Source organism: Polypterus senegalus, chromosome 6, assembly GCF_016835505.1.
Source record: "Polypterus senegalus isolate Bchr_013 chromosome 6, ASM1683550v1, whole genome shotgun sequence".
In the NCBI taxonomy this organism is placed as follows: Eukaryota; Metazoa; Chordata; class Cladistia; order Polypteriformes; family Polypteridae; genus Polypterus; species Polypterus senegalus.
Genome location: NC_053159.1, coordinates 129,496,084 through 129,516,699, shown reverse-complemented (window position 1 = coordinate 129,516,699; position 20,616 = coordinate 129,496,084). Strand labels below are relative to the sequence as shown.

Sequence of the window (20,616 nt, the reverse complement as noted above, 5' to 3'; positions counted from 1 at the left end):
ACAGAAATCTGACAGCAGCACAATGTTGGAAAGTGTACAGTGTATTGAAATTTTACACAGTCAAACATCATGGAGGTAATGCTGTAAGACACCGAAAGTATTAGCCCTTAGGAATGTATGAAGTTCTGGCATGGTCTGACGCTGGTGAGATAATGCTACAAGACATGTTTTTTGATGTTTTGTACAATTTACAAAAAGCAATAACCAGAGGACACTTTAGAAAGCACATCTGAATATAATTCAATTCAACAAGACGACAAAGTAAAATGCTTGATCATTCAATAATATCAGAAATCAAAGGGGAACAATCAAACTAGATCTGTCAAAGTTAAAGTGTTAACGCATGAAATTAATATAAAAGGTATATCTGGTAGTTGAGTCACGGCAACTGGACTTCATTCTTGTTAGGTCCAAGCAGCTTCTTCAGTCTGAGGAATGTTGTTAAAGACCACAAATTTATCCTCCAGGTTAGTTTCACTTAACACTTGCCCTGAATAGGCTTGTTGAGTAAAACAAAGGAAGGGGAAGGTGTGGGTAGATGTAACAGTCACACCTTTTAACAGCCCCTGAAACTAACCTGGAGGATAAATTTGTGGTCTTTAACAACATTTCTCAGACTGAAGAAGCTGCTTGGATGAGCAGTGATACGTATCTACAGTACCTAAGAAGAACAAAGTCCAGTTGCCATGACTCAACCAGATAATTTCACCTGGATGGCTGAGAATCTTCACAGATATATCAAAGATATAATGCATTATTTTTCTATATTGCAGTTTGCACATGTGACTTAATGAAATCCCAATGAAACCTCCTAAGGAGCCCTTCAGAATGGGAAACTGGCCAATAGAACTTCATTAAATGTCCAAAAAATTATAACATATAGTCTCACAAGAGGAAGGATCTGCCAACCAACAAAGAATCTTTTTAAATAAAAAGGTTTATTTAGCAAAAATGCTCTGAAACAAAGGAAGCTCTGAGGAGCACAACATTGATTGCCTTAAATAGACAATCCAGTAGCAAACAAATTCCACACTCAGCTGAACTTCAGCTACATTGCTCAGTTTCACGGTGCTTCTGCTGCGACATTCCACTCCTGTCTCTCCCACCACCATTCTCCATCTCCAAGTTCATTAACCCCCATCAAACTGAGGTCTTCCAATGCTCACATTGTCTCTGTGGGAATAGCTCCCTCTTGCGCCACACTTCATTGAGCACATCCATGCTAGGATGGAGGCTGCTCAGAAACTACACACCAAGACCAACGACTTCCTGTGAAAGAGAGGGTCTCAGGTGAGTGCTATCTTTCTCACCTTCTCCACCCACATGAGAAGTCAGCACAGCATGTCTGCTTTTCTCCTTCATGTCTGGTCCCCCAATGCTACAAGATATTCAGTTGTGGTGGACTTGTTTTTTGTACCATCATGTTCAGAAAAATTTTAGAAACTGGCAGACTAAGACAGAAGAATATACAATAAGGAACAAAGACACATTTTATAAATTACAAACATTTCTAACATTGCATTTTAGTTATATTAATATTAATTAATCTATTGAATCAGACTGAACTTTCAATGTCTGATAACCTTCATTCTTCCTTTAAAAAAATACAGAAATAGTTTGAACTTAAAAGCAACAGTGTGCTTAAAGTTTATCAAAACTGGAACCTGGCATTGCAAATAGTGACCCTGTAAAACAAAGACGTTCAGCATTGACAAATCACTTTGAGTTGTTTTCCACTTTTTTACCTGAAGTCATATGTAACTTGTGTAATATGTTTTCTGTTTCTTTTGATCTGGATTCATATGTAACTGTAATTGAAATTGTAGTCTTTCTAATATTTACTCTTTGTCAAAACATACTAGTGTTCTTGCATTAAAAATAATTGAAAAAATATTCAATGTATGTAAGAAAAACTCAAAAACCTAACACAACCACACAAAAACTGCTGCAATCACTTGTTAAAATCCTTAAATACAACATTTGGGACGGGGTAGGCGTTAAGATATCGCCACTTTTGGTTGTGCCTAATAAAAGTTTTTGTTTGTTTCCTTGAATACCACCTAACAGTTTAAGACTGAAAAAATGGTGGTGCTGTATTTTAAAATATGTCAATTCTGGGAGGTGATAAACCAAGAAAGAGTGCTGAAAACACCTGACCAACAGATATCACATGGCATTGTGTCACATATGTGTCAGCAGTCTGCTATGCTTAAACATTTGCTTTGATTAATAGGTTTACTTTTATACAAAATCCTGAAGTGTGACTGCTGTTAGCAGTAACTGAGATCCAAGATTATGCTCTGCATTGGTTTAATATTAGTGGGGCCTATGACCAGGTGGTATAACATTTTGGGGGCCTTAACTTAATGTTTGTGAATCCTTGATCTAAGTTATTCCACTAAAGATGGCTGAGAAAAATTAATTTTATAATGGCTGCTTTTGATTTTAAACTCTTACAGATGGTTCAATGGACAAAATTGTTAAAACGTAGTGAAGGCAAATCGATTAGGCATACCACTGATGCATATTTCCACTGTTAAAAATTCTACAATTTGGCAGCCACAATTAATGAAAATACAATTCCATGACTGAAACAAAGCATAAGGCATTAGCTGCTGCTACATATTACAAAATAGATAACATCAAAATGCAGACTTTTAATAATACTTGAAGATACAAGGCTGAGAGATGTCATTCAATAATTTCTAACAATTCTTACATATTGCTTTAACATGGAGCAATTTAGTCATATATCAAGATTTTAATATGAAAGGCAGAAGTTTTTGTAGTCTGACCAGCTAAGAAGTTCTACAGTAGTCGCATTCACAAGGGACTTCTGGAGACTGCTGAATTACCTTGGTTAAATATGTAATTAACTGAGATTAATCAATTACAATTTAAAAATTGTAATTGTTTGACAGCCCTAAATCAAACACTGAAACAAATCTATAAAGGGCAAGACAAATTAAATAAATGAACTGAACTGAATAGCCATTAATTGATAAACAGTAAAGCAGAATCAACACCAGTACAGTAGATAAAGAAGAATCTGTTAAAAAAAATAATACCGGTATAGCAGAAACAAAAGGCAAAGGACTTCATGTGTAATCTGACATTTTAACATGGAAGTCCTTATAAACAGAACCATGCAGAAAATTTAACAAAGTAACAGCCAACAATCCTAACAAAAAATAAATAAATCATGCAAATCTAACAAGGGTTTGTAGTACCAGGAAGGCTAGAGGCCAATGATATCTGACAGACCAGGCCAAGATAACAAGTAGCCTGGGACATTTACTTTAACAACTTCATAAATACACAATAGAAATTTGAAGATCATTCAATATCTGTAAGGATAACAGTGTTGTCAAGACAATTATATTTTATCCAGATCAGGGTAACATCTTAAGCTTATTTCATTATGTTAACAATAGGGGAAGAAATCTCAGAATATAGAACTGCAGTAACCCAACTGAAGGGCTGGGTTAGAGTAGTTTCACAGGAGAGGAGAGGAAAACCTGCACTGCCACGTAGGCACTATTATAGAATATTAAAATGGTACAGGTTATGAATTTGTGCCAGGTTTGGTTTCCAGAGAGATAACACTGTAGGGTGGCAAGATCAACCCTATAGTAAAACATGCAAAAGCTGAAGGACAATAAAACACAACGGTCAAAAGCGTGGAAAACTTTGATAAAAAATATGAATCAAACTAACTCTCTTTTTCCACCTTTGATTCTCAATTCAGAGAGCAGTGTATTTGTGCACATACCAGTCAGCATATGGCAAATGAAGATCTAAGAGTACAATAAGCACATGCCCTGCAGTGACCTGGCAAGAGATAAGGGATCGAGAACTAGCAGGAGAATGATAAAGCCCCTTCAGACAGACCACTCCTAAGGAAACACACTGGAGATTGGCCGTGCGTTGACAAAGGAAAGAAAGGCTTGTGTCTTTGCTATATTTTCTCCAATAGATTGTATCTTTTTTAATACACTATTGCATTTTTTCAATAAAAACTGAATATTAACATTGTGACTCTTTGACTTCATCTCTTTTCCTGTTATTAATACGACATGTGCCTTCATTTTATACAGATACATAAAGAATTTTAGCCAGACGTCTTATGGTTGAGGATGGCATGGTGGTGCAGTGCAAAACATTGCTGCCTCGGATATTTTGTATCCTGGGTTCAAATCCAATTCTCAGATGTTGTCTGTGTTGTCCACCTGTCTGTGCATGTCCTCCAAATGACTGCATAGATTTTCCTCTAACATCCTCAAAGATGTACAGATTAGGTTACTTGGTGATTCCAAATAAACCAGCAATGAGCTGGTTCCCTGTTCAGGCCTGCTCCCTACCTTGTGATTAGTTCTGGCAGGACACGTTCTGGCACTCCGTCATCCTGAGCTTGAATAAGCAATTTTAGATGAGTAATGCGTTGTGCATTTTAGTGAACAAATTTGTGTATATTGGAGTTTGGGAGGGATAAGACAGACACATTCTTATTTGTCCATGTACATAAAGACTGATACTTCAGGACTGCACAAAAATGCTCTATTTTTGTCTAATTATTTTTAGTCGTTAACATGACAGTGATGTTATAATTTGCATCATTTTGCAAGATTATTTTTTAATGGGTACCCTCTTTTGAAGTATTTGTGTGCATGCTGTCATTTTGTGAGTCTGGTTTTTAAGGGTGCCACTGTTTTATATGTCTAGTTGCTATGATGCCACGTGTTTACTACGTTATGTGAGGCTCAGGTTAAAACCCAATGTGCCTCCCCTTTTGTAAGATCCCTAAATTTCTGACAACATTTTCAGTTTAATTAAAGTGGTCTATGAGGAGTTATATGGAAAAATCCCAATGGTCATGACAGATGTGTTAATGCTGAAATCATGCTGAATATTATGTTATCAATAACCCAGGGCCTGATTCTATGTTTGTTTCTCATGCATTTGCATGCCTCTGATCCTTCCCCAGCTAAACCTGACCTGCATTTACACATTGTTAATAACACATTCAAATGTTAGCTGTTAGGAATAGACAGTCTGTGCCAAGATAATTATGAATAATGCGACCAGGAGGAGATTAAAAGAACTATACGGAAGCAGGAACAAGCTCAAAGTCAAGGAGAGTCAAAACCAGTAAAAGTGAAAAAAAATAGCAAACTAACTAGTGTGACCACCAGGGGGCACACCAGCTCCCCAGATACCCAATACAACAGATACCAGACACAAGTCCAGCACAATACCTATTTATTTAGATGTGGGAAAACGCTTCCCTTTCATTTCCCACTTGCACAGTACAGTCTAAATCACCAATACAGTCTATAAAACAGCACACAACACTTTGTCTCTTCTCTCTCAGTCTTCTTTATTTCCACCTCCACTCCTCTTTCGTCCTCTTCCTGCTGACTCAGGCTCCCTGAATGAAGGCAGCAGGTGTCTTTTATACTGCTAATGGGAGTACTTCCAGTAGCCTGTTAGCATGGTCTGGAAGTACTTCCGGGTGAGGAGGGCCCTGCAGCACCTGCAGAAGCCCCTGACTACTCCTATGGAACCCAACAGGGATGTACAAAACTCCAACAAACCATTAGTCTTTGTGGAAATCCAAGGCACCTCTGCAATCTGGTTTGATCTAGGGAAGATTATTATTCTATTCCCTGGTCTTTCTAGTATCTAGGCGTCCCAGCCAGGGAAGGGTCACAGCCGTCCACCACAGTAGTTTCTTGGTGCAAAGATGGAATCAATGTCAAAAATCAGAGCAGAATTCAGTAACTAAAATAACAAAGGATAAAACCCTAAACAAAGAAAACCTGCACACATTCAGCAAATATTTCTTTTGAAAATATAAAATTAGGATAAACAGAGGCTATGCTGCTATCTTTATAAATGCAGGCAGTGATGCTCTCACAACAAGATCAGGATCACATGACCAAAAAATGGACGATCAATACACAACAAAGGTGGTGGCCAAAATTAAATGTGATCTTACACCTTACCAAAATGGCAGGTAAAATAATTAAAAATAAGCAAACATAAAAAACTCCACCTTAAACTCAAAATGGCACATGAAATTAGTTTGTGCATGGCACAGCAGCAGAAATGAAACACCATTAGAAATTTGTTGACAGGTAAAAATAGTCATTTAGCATTTTTAACACTGTATAGCACACCAGGAAGCTGCCTTTGGTACTTGTTGCAAAAGAGACACACATTGTGGGGAGTGGAAATTCTGTTACCTTCTGACACAGCATGGTATATGCAGGTACAAATGGGGAGATGGAAAAAGAAGGCAGAAGCAGAAGCCAAGGCTGTTTTACATTAACATAACAAAAGCAATAAAGTGCTGGTTAGGATAAAGGTATCTGCTCAGTCCACACAGGCTTCAACGTACTATAGATACATTTAAATGTTCACATAAAATTAAGTAGCATTATGGCCTACATGTCCTAAAACTGATTGTGTGTTTATTGAATTCATAGAAATACCAAATAAATACATGTGTATTGCACAGGGTGCCTCGAGAGGAGTTGTGGTTTTGTATGAGGAAGTCGGGAGTGGCAGAGAAGTATGCAAAAGTTGTATAGGATATGTACGAAGTGTGACTGTGGTGAGGTCTGCAGTAGGACTGACGAATGCATTCAAGGTGGAGGTGGCATTACATCAGGGATCGGCTCTGAGCCCTTTCTTATTTGTAATGGTGATGGACAGGTTGACAGACGAGATTAGACAGGAGTCCCCGTGGACTATGATGTTTGCTGATGAGATTGTGATCTGTAGTGATAGTAGGGAGCAGGTTGAGGAGTCCCTGGAGAGGTGGAGATATGCTCTAGAGAGGAGAGGAATGAAGGTCAGTAGGAACAAGACATAATACATGTGTGTAAATGAGAGGGAGGTCAGTGGAATGGTGAGGATGCAGGGAGTAGAGTTGGTGAAGGTGGATGAGTTTAAATACTTGAGATCAACAGTACAGAGTAATGGGAATTGTGGAAGAGAGATTATAAAGAGAGTGCAGGCAGGGTGGAATGGGTGGAGACGAGTGTCAGGAGTGATCTGTGACAGACGGGTATCAGCAAGAGTGAAAGGGAAGGTCTACAGGATGGTAGTGAGACAAGTTATGTTATATGGGCTGGAGACGGTGGCACTGACCAGAAACCAGGAGACAGAGCTGGAGGTAGCAGAGTTAAAGTTGCTAAGATATGCATTGGGTGTAACAAGGATGGATAGGATTAGAAATGAGTACATTAGACTGTCAGCTCAAGTTGGATGGTTGGGATACAAAGTCAGAGAGGCAAGATTGCGTTGGTTTGGACATGTGCAAAGGAGAGATGCTGAGTATATTGGGAGAAGGATGCTAAGGATGGGGCTGCCAGGGAAGAGAAAAAGAGGAAGGCCTAAGAGAAGGTTTATGGATATGGTGAGAGAGGACATGCAGGTGATGGATGTAACAGAACAAGATGCAGAGGACAGAAAGATATGGAAGAAGATGATCCGCTGTGGTGACCCCTAACAGGAGCAGCCGAAAGAAGAAGAAGTATTGCAGAAAATGCATGCTATAATAATAATTGTGGATAGTGGAACTGGAATGCTCAGGTATGTATTTTATAAACATTAAATGACTGAACAGCTAAACATAACGCAGAGATACAACAAATTAGGAAAACAAAGTACTACAAATGAATGTTGATTATTTAGATGTTGCCAGGACAAAGAGCTGCCAAGAGAAAATACATTTGTGATGTGCTTTAATATATACATGCTGCTTGTAGGTGACTGCCAAAATCTATGATAATCGGTGCCTGAAGTGGGCTGGCATACTCCAATTTTCCATTTTTGCCTTAACAGCACCAGCAGTAAGTGTAAGTGTACTGGCACTTCTAACAACACACGACCCCCATTCCAATCCAACTCAACTCACCACTGCCTTCCAAAATTATTTTTAGTTTTGATCATGTCTTTGGATTTTTATTCCCCCACTCCTTCCATCATTGAAGAAGCTGATAAAACAGAGCATTATCAATTATTTTTTCCACTTTTAAACACTGATGATAATAACAGTAAGATAATCCTGGCTTAACCATTAAGGAAAACAAGCACACACTTAGGGCACCAAAGGTACTTTAAACACATAGGAGAAAACTTTAGGTATAGAGTTATAAGTAGGCAACAATAAGTGTTATTCTTACATCTTTTTATTCATGTATGTTGAAATGCGGTATATCTTCAAGATAAGAAACAATAGAATGAGTTTTATTTCATACAAGTAATGATGATTCTTCATTACATTTTTATTTTAAATTGTCCACCAACATCAGTTTCTGTAGAAAGAGGATTTTCTTTGCTTTGTCTTTAAATAATTTTTCTTCATGTTTATAATAATGTTTGAAAAGACAATATTAAGGTCAAATTAGGTCTGCTTTTTTGTTCAAAGTGGAACCAATGGAACTGGTAAGGATAGTTTTTTGAATATTTATTTTTTATTGTCAATCTTAATTATTTTTACTGTGTAGTCTATATAACACACAATTACAAAGATTCTGTTTCTTTTTAATTGCATGTGCAATTTATGTGTATTTATTTCTAGTTCAGTTTGTGAACTTTAGCCCGGGTGCAGACAGGCATGGATGCAGAATGACCTAAAACACACACATTTATTAAGGTTTTGCACCACCACAATGTACACAGTGCACAAACCCCACAAATGCTCCGTCCTTATCTCTTTTTCTTGTCCTTTTCTTCTGCTGCCTCCACTCATCTCTCACTAGCTCCATCCTCTTCCGCCCGATTCCAGCTCCCCGAGTGGAGTGAGGCGGCCTCTTTTATACCGCGCCTGGAAGTGCTCCGGGTGTTCCTCGATCAAGTTCCAGCAGCACTTCCACCACAACTCCAGAACTGTCCAGGCTCCCCCGATGTAAACCAGGAGGGCTGCCCTCTCGTGTCCCGGGAGAGATTCACTCCCCAAGTCCTCTCCTCAAAAGGGCGTCCCGACCAGGCAAGTTCCCCAGCCATCTATCTTAAGTTCTTATTTTATTATTTTGCATAATAAAGACATTTTGTGTATAAATTAATTAGATCAACTGACTCAATTCATTCTTTTAAAAAACAACTTGAAGTTAATTTGTTCTGGAAGGCATTTTACTTACTCTGACATCCTTACCCTTTCAATTTACCTCTCAGTCCCATTGCTAAAGATGATTTGCATTTGTATCACAAATTACAGTATTTTGTGTTTTCTTGTAGTGTCTGTATTTTTGTATTTTATTAAGTTTTATTTTTGCCTATTATTCAAGTTCAAAGTTTTGTGTTTGATGTATTACCTTCATTTAGCGTTTTATGCTGATATTATTTTGTATCCAACGTTGTATATTTAATCTTTTCAACTTTCTCCTATATTCTCCTAAATTATGATGCTGTTTGAGCATGGGAAAGGCACTATATAAATAAAATGTATTAATATTTTTATTATTATTATAAATGTAGATTATTAAAATGGTCCTTATGGAAAGAAACACCACAATAGAACTCTCCACTCTTAACCTAGGGAACTGGGCCAACAGAAGCATTAAAATTTAAATTCTGAAAGCTGGAGTGGCTTCATCTCAAATAACAAACGTTTTGCTGCTTTTCAAACTTTTACTGTCTTTTCACAAAATGAATACCATTGCCAACATAATGATCAATTGGGCATGAAAACTTATTCTTGAAAGGTAAAAATTCTCTAAGTCAAGTGGTTCTGTACTTACCACTCTTCTGTATTACCCAGGACAGTGGGTTCTTACTTCAGAGATTCCACTGGGAAAAAAAATGTAGATTCAAAATCTGAATTTGGCAGAATGTCAATCAAGTTATAGAAAGAAGAAGTTTGATGAAGATGCAACTATGTAATATATTAGACAATTTTTTTAAATAACATTTAAATAAGATGATTGAGATGATTGAAAGGGACCAGCTGTCAGGTCCTGCTGCTATTTGCTACAACCTCCTAAATCTATCTTTCTGGAAGTCACTGCACCATTCATGCTTTGAACCTTTTCTCAGGACCAAGCCAAGCCAGCTGGACTCAACTGAAGAAACAAAACCCAAGCCTCACAGAACAAACTTGCATTGATCCTGTTGTGCCATGTTGGATGATGTTAATATGCTGACTTCACAGCTGTTTTTTCCAGGTTAAACCAAAATTAAAAGCCAAGTGAACTACTATTTTTCTCTAATTTTCAAGTATTTTGTCCTTAATTGCCTGCTTTGAGATGTTTGCATGTTTTTGAGCTAGCATAAAGCTGCACTGCAAAAGAACCTATATTTAGGGAGCATTTGTTGGCTGAAAAATATAGACTTCAAAAATGTTAATAATTCAAACCCTCAAAGAACACAAGGAAGAAACACATGTGTGAATGACTCCTTCAGCTCAAGTACTTCTTTTTATACTAAGCAAGAAAACCAAAGCAATATATTAATAAGTAACAATATACAGTAACAAGTAGACTGCTAACCTGATTGTTAAATTATTGTTACCTCTAGGTCAAATAAACTTTCAAAGTTATTAAAAGAAAATGAGAGGAAAATAACACTTACAAGTCTTATGTAATAAGAGCCTTCAGCATATTGAGGAGCATGCAAAACTTGGATCTACATACAATGACAGTGACAATGCTCAACCATTTTCTGAATGCCTGAATTTGTATTTTCTGACCATTTAACACTAGTTGGAAAACCAACAAAAATTTCAAATCAGGGCTCACCAATTTAAAATTACAAGAGAAACTACAAATTAGTACAAATTACCACTGTGGTTGTACTAGGTAATAATGGGATGAAGACCATCATAAATGTTGGAAAGCCAACCCAGCTGTCCCTGTTTACTTCAAAAATCAGAAAACTCTGCTTGATGGCATGATTACAGAAAGAAATGTCACCCTCTGGTATCCTTAACAGAAAAGTGCTACCTATCATGGCTTCTTATTACTACTTGAAGGAATACCATCTCTCCAGCTCTCGTGTCAACAAGTGATGCCTATTTCTGGATGGCTGGGATTTTATGGTCTGGAAGCTAGAAGGAGTGGAGTCAGTTGCCCTCATTGGGTGGTCTCTCAGTACTGTTGAGGCAAATTAAGATGACACAGTTAGTGGCAGCACCACTCTCTGCTGCAGTTGTATGACATACTGTACCTGGGATGAATCTGAAAGATGACTCTCAGCTGCACCTGTGTGACACTATGTTATTTAGAGCTTTAATGTACCCAAAAGGATTTGAATGTAGTCACTTCAAACTCAGAGCCTGCTGGTTCAATTCACATTTCCTACTCACTGATGACCCTTGGTAAATTTCTTAATCTGCATTGAATGCAATTGTAAAAAAAATGTATGCAAACAATTGCATTGTATACTGATTTTTGTAAGTCAACTAGGACAAAGGAGTCAGCAAAATATATAATAACAGGTTAATATATAATAAGGCTAAGGCACCCACCTTTAACATGACAAGTGTGTTTTTGCAGTTTCTGTCTTCAACTCACTATGTTACCATGAGCAAGCTACTTGATTTTTTGAGCTCTGATTTAAAAACATGTCCAATAACTGAACTATAGTCTGATTTGTGTAACTCACCTTGAGTAAAGCTGTTAACTGAATAGAGAATAAATGAATAATGTGAAGAGGCACAGGATGTTAGAGAAACTTTGATTTGTCGGGGTGGTGTGGACATAGAGAGAGTTGGGTCTGGAGAAGTGTCGATTGACAATGACACAGAAAATTTTGAAACTGTTTTCTAAAGAATATCAGAAAGGTCATTTAACATGAAGGCAAAGATTACTTATAAACTTGACACTGAGAACAGGCACATGGCTTACACTGTCATTTTACAAATTAAAGACATTTAGCTAAATACTTTGACTTTATTTGCTAGGTGTAAGTATTTTATGGATTTTTTCAGTCTGCCCCAAGAACAAAACCTCTTTGAGACACTGGATGAATATGTAACTTCAATAAGTTTGAGGAATTAACAGTCTCAGTTTCTTCTTGAACACAACAAATGCTGACAAAACCACAAGAATTAATTAATCACAAAAGTTCAAAAATTTGTTTCATGTCCACATTTTATAGCTTTGTGCACTGATTTGGGTGCTGGGCATCACCTACTACTTTTATTTATGATATAGTGTACTCTTTTGAGGATCTGTCCGACAGTAAATGTCTGACATACTGTACATGCCACAAGTTCACATTTTTAATTAGTTTTTCACCAATTTAACAACTGTTTAAATAAACAGTCTATTCATAATTAGTTTCAATCAGATTTTAGAACAAATCATAGTAAAGAAACTACACTGTTTAAAGTTTAAAATGATCTGTTGTTTAGTGTGGACAGTAGTTGATTCTTGTTCAGAAATCCATTATATTGAATACAGCGTAACACAAAGATCTCTTCTGGGCCCACTGCTATTCTCAATCTAAATGCTCACATTAGGCCAGATTACATTGAAACACAAGGTGAACTACCACAGCTATGTGAATGATACGCAGCTTTACTTATCTATATCACCTGTTAACCCTAACACTCTGGGCTCAATGGTCTATAATGTCTTACTTGCATCTCTGAATGGATGTGTAGTAATTTTTTCTAGCTAAAGAAAAAATTTGAAATCTTATATTAGGTCAGGTTTAAGAGCATGCATTGGTACAGTGTGTTGCCGTACCCACCACACAATGAAACAGCTCAGGATCCTGGCAATGCCCCAGGTAGACAAGCGGTCTAGTCCCACCCACCTGGAAATGACCATCTATCTGCCACAGCCAGGTGTTATGTGGACATCCCCTTAGCCTGGTCCATCCACTCATGTCCTCAGCAATAAGGATCATGTGAGCCAGATTACCTTTGGGGAATTGTGCCATATGGCCATAGTGCTGTAACTGATGCTTCCTCACAATGCAGGTAATGTGCCTCATTCAGGACTCCATGACCAACCTCTCATTCGACACAAAGTCATACCAGTGGTAACCAAGGATTCTCTGAAGTACAGTACCAAAGGAGTCCAGTCTTCATCTAAGGTCACTGGATAGCGTCCATTTCTTGCAACTATAATGCAAAACAGGAAGCATCAGGACTCTAAAGACTTGGGCCTTCATCCTCTTGCAAAGATATTGAAAGCGTCACACACCCGTTTCCAGTGACCTCATGATCCCTGCATGCTCTCCCAATCTGTCTGCTGACTTCATAGGAAGAGTCTCCAGAGACATGAATGTTGCTGCCAAGGTAAGTAAACCTCTCGACAAAGTCGACACTCTCTCCACAGACAGACACACTGCTGATGGTTTTGCCCAAGAGGTCATTAAAGGCCTGGATCTTGGTTTTTATTCAGGACACTTGCAAGCCCAGACACTCAGACTCTTTACTCAGTCTCTCTAGAAAGCCTCGATCACAGCCTCCATTGACTTCTCAAAGATCACAGAATCTTTGGCAAAGTCAGGATCAGTGAATCTTTCTTCACCAACAGATGTCCCACAGCCACTGGACCCCACGACCTTGCTCAACACCCAGTCCATGCAAGCACTGAATAGGGTAGGAGCAAGAACACAGTCTACCGCCACTCTACACAGCACTCACAGTACTAGTGAAAAGGCCGGCCTTGATATTCAGTAATTTTAGGCGGATCCCACAAAGTCTCAGGATGTCCCACAGGGCAGCTCAACCAACTGAGTCGAACACTTCATGAAAATCGACAAAGGCTCCATGAGAACCCTCAGTGCCTGGATGCTATCGATGGTAGACTTCTTAGGCATTAAACCAGACTGTTCCGGTCACTGGTATGTAAGCAAGTGATCACAGATCCTACTGAGGATGACCCTAGCTATAGAAAAAATGTGAAATCATAGTTGTTAGGAAAAATGGAAATAATGAGAGTATTAGAAACAAACTTGACCCCTTAACACTAAAAGTCAAGGAGAAAGTAAAGAATTTAGGTGTAATCATGGACTGTGACCTAAACTTTAAATCACATACAGTATTAACCAGATTACTGGGACTGCATTTTTCCATCCAAGAAACATTGCAAAATTTAGACCTCATAAACAATTGCAAGATACCAAAAAATAACTCATGCTTTTGTTTTTAATCAACTAGATTACTGCTGTGCACTCAAAACTGGATTACCTAAGAAAGACATTGATCGGTTTGTAGTTAGTTCAGAATGCAGGAGCAAGAATCTTAACCACAGAAAGAAAATCGGAGCACATCTCACCAGTTTTAGTGATATTACATTGGTAACACGTTTTTAGAATTGACTTTAAAATATTACTAATGGTATATAAAGTCCTAAATAATTTTACTTTTATTTTGGAGTGCCCATCCCCCTACATTCCAAGTCATTACTTTAGATCTTCTAATAGTGGTCTGCTTATTAGTCCAAGAGCTAAGCATAACAGAAGTGGTGAGGCAGCCTTTTGTTGTTATGCACCAAAAATCTGGAATACTTTACTGATAGAGATATGGCACTGTAACACCAGGGTTAAAAACCTTTTTAATTAATCCTTTTATTGCTTGAGGTTGTTTGGTCATTGTAATTTTCATGAAATGGGACTTGCAAAGCTATTCAGTTATGATAAATGTCACAGAATAACAGAAGTAAAAGGCAAACTTTATTACAGCAAGTGACCATTATGGATATCAGGCACTTACGGCACTCTGATAGTAAAGCACAAAGTGACCACATTTTCAAGGTAAGATTAAAACAGTAAACTAATTCATAGCTGAAGTAGTACAGAATGTTTTTCTGTTTTAAGAGATAAGTTCACAAATTTGCCAACAAAATTGGCCCATGGACAGACAGACTGACATGGCTACCACAATACGTGCTTAGTGTATTATATCCGAATGCATCTAAAAATTGTTTTATTTGTTGTTGAACGCTAGCAACTTGCAAGCATTAGATATCATGACATAAACACTATGAAGTAGGGGTGCACAATTATGACAAAATTAACAATTGACAATTATTGTCTTTGATATAAATACAGTTATTAATTTCAGTTATCAGGACAATTAAATATGCAGTTTTTCTTGCCAACTGTATATACTGTATTTTGTGTACACTCAGTTCAGTGGAACATCATCTTTCCAGGAAACCATTTAAATTGTTAATCTGATATTGTTAAACACTGGATTAGTTGAAAAAATATATAATTTTTAATAATGTTTCCTTTTTATTTTTAAAAAATACAAATGCAGCACACATAAAATTTGTCAATTTTTCATACAGTAAATTACTGATATACAAATATTTAAAGAATTATATTTAAATGTAAGACAAACATATTCCTCCTTTTTTCAGAAAAAATGTCACTTCTAAAAAACAGCCATCATTACCACTCACCTTTCAAAAATATAAAATGTGGGAAAAAGTTAAACATGATTGAAATTTTAAAATGATGTTCAGTTGTATTAAATAAATGTTGTACTGTATGTGTATGCAAAATCAAAGCAGATACTAAAATCTTAAATGACACAAATATATGATTCAGACGTTAATGTACACACAACCTGAGAGTTCTGTAAAATATGTAACAATATGAAAATATACAGTAGCAAGCTCAAGTAGTATTTAGATAGTAAGACATTGTCACATACTGCTACCAGACTTGGTCCTTGAGCAGTTGGGTACCCGTTCCTGAGAAAAGGTATTTTAACGAATGGAGCACTCATTTAAAGAAGAATCTCAAGTATCTGTTTTTCAGTGTATATTCTTAATAAATATAATGAACCACTATTATCAGGCTTGTTTCTAAAGATCTGCTCAACCCCAAATCAAGTGCTACGTCTTTAATTTTGTCTGACATTTGGAATACAGTAAAGGCAACGCAACCTTGGAAGAATAATTGCAGGAGAAGACGACTTCTCTTCCCCTGAGTGTTGATCATTTTTTAAATTCTTCGTTGTGTAGTTTTAATTGGAGTCTTGCCTTTTGATAAGTAAAACATGATGACTACTGTTAATCCCATTTTGCTTTCAGTAACCTGTGGGTACTTGTACAGTGGATCCGAAAAGTATTCACAGCGCATCACTTTTTCCACATTTTGTTATGTTACAGCCTTATTCCAAAATGGATTAAATTCATTTTTTCCCTCAGAATTCTACACACAACACCCCATAATGACAACATGAAAAAAGTTTACTTGAGGTTTTTGCAGATTTATTAAAAATAAAAAAACTGAGAAATCACATGTACATAAGTATTCACAGCCTTTGCACAATACTTTGTTGATGCACCTTTGGCAGCAATTACAGCCTCAAGTCTTTTTGAATATGATGCCACAAGCTTGGCACACCTATCATTGGCCAGTTTTGCCCATTCCTCTTTGCAGCACCTCTCAAGCTCCATCAGGTTGGATGGGAAGCATCAGTGCACAGCCATTTTAAGATCTCTCCAGAGATGTTCAAACGGATTCAAGTCTGGGCTCTGGTTGGGCCACTCAAGGACATTCACAGAGTTGTCCTGAAGCCACTCCTTTGATATCTTGGCTGTGTGCTTAGGGTCATTGTCTTGTTGAAAGATGAACCGTTGCCCCAGTCTGAGGTCAAGAGTGCTTTGGAGCAGGTTTTCATCCAGGATGTCTCTGTACATTGCTGCAGTCATCTTTCCCTTTATCCTGACTAGTCTCCCAGTTCCTGGCTGCCACCACCATACTTCACTGTAGGGATGGTATTGGCCTGGTGATGAGCGGTGCCTGGTTTCCTCCAAACGTGACGCCTGCCATTCACACCAAAGAGTTCAATCTTTCTCTCATCAGACCAGAGAATTTTGTTTCTCATGGTCCGAGAGTCCTTCAGGTGCCTTTTGGCAAATTCCAGGCGGGCTGCCATGTGCCTTTTACTAAGGAGTGGCTTCCGTCTGGCCACTCTACCATACAGGCCTGATTGGTGGATTGCTGCAGAGATGGTTGTCCTTCTGGAAGGTTCTCCTCTCTCCACAGGGGACCTCTGAAAGAGTGACCATCGGGTTTTTGGTCACCTCCCTGACTAAGGCCCTTCTCACCCAATCGCTCAGTTTAGATGGCCGGCCAGCTCTAGGAAGAGTCCTGGTGGTTTTGAACTTCTTCCACTTACGGATGATGGAGGCCACTGTGCTCATTGGGACCTTCAAAGCAGCAGAAATTTTTCTGTAACCTTCCCCAGATTTGTGCCTCGAGACAATCCTGTCTCGGAGGTCTACAGACCATTCCTTTGACTTCATGCTTGGTTTGTGCTCTGACATGAACTGTCAACTGTGGGACCTTATATAGACAGGTGTGTGACTTTCCAAATCATGTCCAATCAACTGAATTTACCACAGGTGGACTCCAATTAAGCTGCAGAAACATCTCAAGGATGATCAGGGGAAACAGGATGCACCTGAGCTCAATTTTGAGCTTCATGGCAAAGGCTGTGAATACTTATGTACATGTGCTTTCTCAATTTTTTTATTTTTAATAAATTTGCAAAAATCTCAAGTAAACTTTTTTTCACATTGTCATTATGGGATGTTGGGTGTAGAATTCTGAGGAAAAAAAATTAATTTAATCCATTTTGGAATAAGGCTGTAACATAACAAAATGTGGAAAAAGTGATGCGCTGGTTACTTAGCTTTTATGCATTCGTCATACTGGACTATGTGGTTTAATTTTAAACGGTTGAATACAAGTTTTTTCTTTCTTGATGAGCTACCTGCAACCTCAGAGAGAAGTCTTCATGACAGCGTTGTGCATGAGGTAACTTCAGTCTGAAGGCTACTCCTGCATGTTTACTGACTGACAGAGAGGCATTTTGCACTGAGCACTCGTTAAATCAAATGATAAATAGTGGCCAAAGCGCCAAGTCGAACACGAGATCCTTGACAATCACACCTTAGTTCGCCCAAGACAAATCAGAAGGGACACCGAGAACACGTCATTTTGCTCTAAACGTCACAAAAGATGAACCTGTCAATCTTATTCGATCCGCCCATATCTCAATTCCTCGTCCCTGAATTTCCGCCCTTTAACCAATAGCGCTTGCTGGTAACCACGGAAACTAATTGATTTACATTGAACTCGGCACTTTCTATATACGAATAAACTCGATAGTAGTTTAACACTGAAATATTTTCTGTTTTGTCTTATAAAATCTGTCTTTACTAAACTGAAAAATGCGTTTTTGTCATTTATTTTACTTGTAGTGAAAGTGCAGCAGTAAATACGACGTCAGCTTTCGGCAGTGGAGGATGAAATATGGCGGCGTCCAGTAAGCAGTGAGTATTAAGGGGAAGGGAATGATTTTAACAATCATCTCACCCAGTAAGAACTGCGTTATATCGGAGAGTTTCTGTTTACATTTTAAATTGTGTTCAATTCTTTCACCTATATGTCCTTTGAAAAGTGTGCCAAGCCAGTGCAAAAAAAATAAAAATATTTTTCTTTGGCCGAAGAATGCACATTGAGATCACGTTAACTAAAAATTAATTAACCTGTAAATACTTTACCATATTTTTATGAGCCAGTAACGGTATATTGTAACTGAGCCCCAGCATCCCGTGGCCAGCATGCTTCAATTATAATGTTCTTTACAATATTTGCGTTGTGCAAAGTGAGCCCGACGATGTTCTTGTGTCCTGTCAACACTTTCCTTTAGAGTATTGTCTCTGTGCGATTAGTTTAGAATAAAATGTGTCAGTGGAGCAAGTTGTTCTGGCTGTTGTCACTGACATTTTAAAGTGAAGCTGATTGTAAATAACCGTTACAAGATTATTTGACACATGCAGCGTATAATACACCTGTACGTACGTGCATTATATTTTAGAAGATATAATCTATTTGGATTTTTTTCCTGTTGCATACCGGTTCGTGCAGGGATCTGCGCACAAATATTGAAACCCGCCTTTAAGTAACTGCGGCAGATCGTAATCGGCTGTGTACTGTATAAATGAATACGTATACGTACACAGCGATATCACAGATTCAAATACTGGGAGCGTTTTACTAAACCATAATTGTAGGATTAAAAAGTGACCATTAAAAATCTCCTTTGATGTGAAACGAAGAAACTCAATTCGTATTTTTCTGTCATTTGATCAGACATTTCATTTTGTACATAATACACCCAGATGCCCAAATATATGACACTAGACACTGTTAATACGCAATGAAATATACAAACCCATGTTACTTCAATGTAAATGGAAGTTTGGCGATAAGAAAAAAAAATCACTGTCGATTTAAGTTCAGATTCTACAATTTTCAAAACCCCTCGAAAATGCGAAATTTTGCATTTTCTTACAATTACAATTTTCACTGGAAACGTGTGCGTTTGTTGGATGGTAACACCCAATAGTAAAGACAGAGCATTTTAGAACAAGCTATATTCGCTGTAAACTCCGAGACGATAATTTCCCATAAAAACGACCTGTCTTTTTCAAATAACGGTACTCCTGTGTTATACCACCGTCACAGGCAAGATAAAAACTTCATCTTTGTTTACATTAAATTATTTACAAAGTCAAAACAAAATCTGTAAAATTTGATTTTTAATTACTTTTGAAGAATTACTTCTGTTGCGAAGTTTCTAATATCGTTAAGTTTAACATCGAAAGGGTCATCGCCGTAGTTCTCCATGAGCGCTGTCTGGGTTAAGTGGCGGGGTTATAACACACGAGTACCCAAATAACTGGCCTCCTGTTGGCCTTGTTACGGGCTCCAGTCCGATTGGTTTTTAATCCGCAACACTTAAAAACAGTTCGACCTGTGTCTAAGGAATAATACCATAGGAATTGTTTAATATAACCCGAGTTATTGCAGTGTGCTGCATGTAAGTGTGCAGACCGGTCTATTGGTTTGCAGTATTTTTGTTTGAGTACTTTTTGAAATACAGTACATAATTTAATTTACATTGGAAACACTTTTTTCACCGGTACTTTATTTTGTAGGAATTTAGCGTTGGGGCTGCATTTAAACATTATACATTATAAACAGTTGCATAATTGTGGAAGTATAATGGACATGTACACACACTCACACCTTCATACTGTCTATGAAACAAGGCATATAGAAGACAGACTAAATTGCTGGTCTATAAGAAATAAACTGTTTAGTAGTCTGTTAGTTTTAATTGACCTAAAGTGTTTACCATATGGGAATTTTTGGAACAAGTGATGAGTTGGCAGTGATACTTTTGACTTGATTTATGTCACTAGATGCATAAATGGAAGAGCGCAGCTAATTATTTTCTTAGCAGACTTCACAACACCCTGTCATTTATTTTTGGAGTGGACCATTGCTGACCAAAACCGGACAACAATGGAGAGTGTGCTCAGTATGGCTTTGTACAATTGTCATGAGATGGACTGAGAAGTATTTACATTCTGGCAATTGACAGGTTGACATATAGATAAGGCAGGAGTCCCCGTGGACTATGATGTTTGCGCCGGAAATGACATTGTGATCTGTGGCGAGAGTAGGGAGCAGGTTGAGGAGATCCTGGAGAGGTAGAGATATGCTCTAGAGAGGAGAGGGATGAAGGTCAGTATTAACAAGACAGAATACATGTGTGTAAATGAGCAGGGAGGTCAAAGGAATGGTGAGGATGTAAGGAGTAGAATTGGCAAAAGTGGA

The 20,616-nt window shown here is 37.8% G+C and overlaps 2 protein-coding genes across 3 annotated transcripts in view; both read left to right on the top strand.

Moving 5' to 3' along the window:
* LOC120531607 (EF-hand calcium-binding domain-containing protein 5-like) overlaps window positions 1-4,017 on the top strand; it is a 41,915-nt gene extending 37,898 nt beyond the window's left edge. The window contains exon 21 of the mRNA XM_039757176.1: window positions 3,749-4,017. The gene's annotated coding sequence lies outside the window, so the exon portion shown is untranslated. The remainder of the gene's footprint in view (window positions 1-3,748) is intronic.
* A 14,095-nt stretch (window positions 4,018-18,112) lies between these two features.
* The window catches only part of nsrp1 (nuclear speckle splicing regulatory protein 1), a 31,992-nt gene continuing 29,488 nt past the window's right edge, over window positions 18,113-20,616 (top strand). For both annotated transcript variants that reach the window (XM_039757174.1, XM_039757175.1), the window contains exon 1: window positions 18,113-18,260. In XM_039757174.1, the coding sequence (XP_039613108.1) occupies window positions 18,241-18,260 (20 nt within the window). In that variant the 5' untranslated portion in view covers window positions 18,113-18,240. The remainder of the gene's footprint in view (window positions 18,261-20,616) is intronic.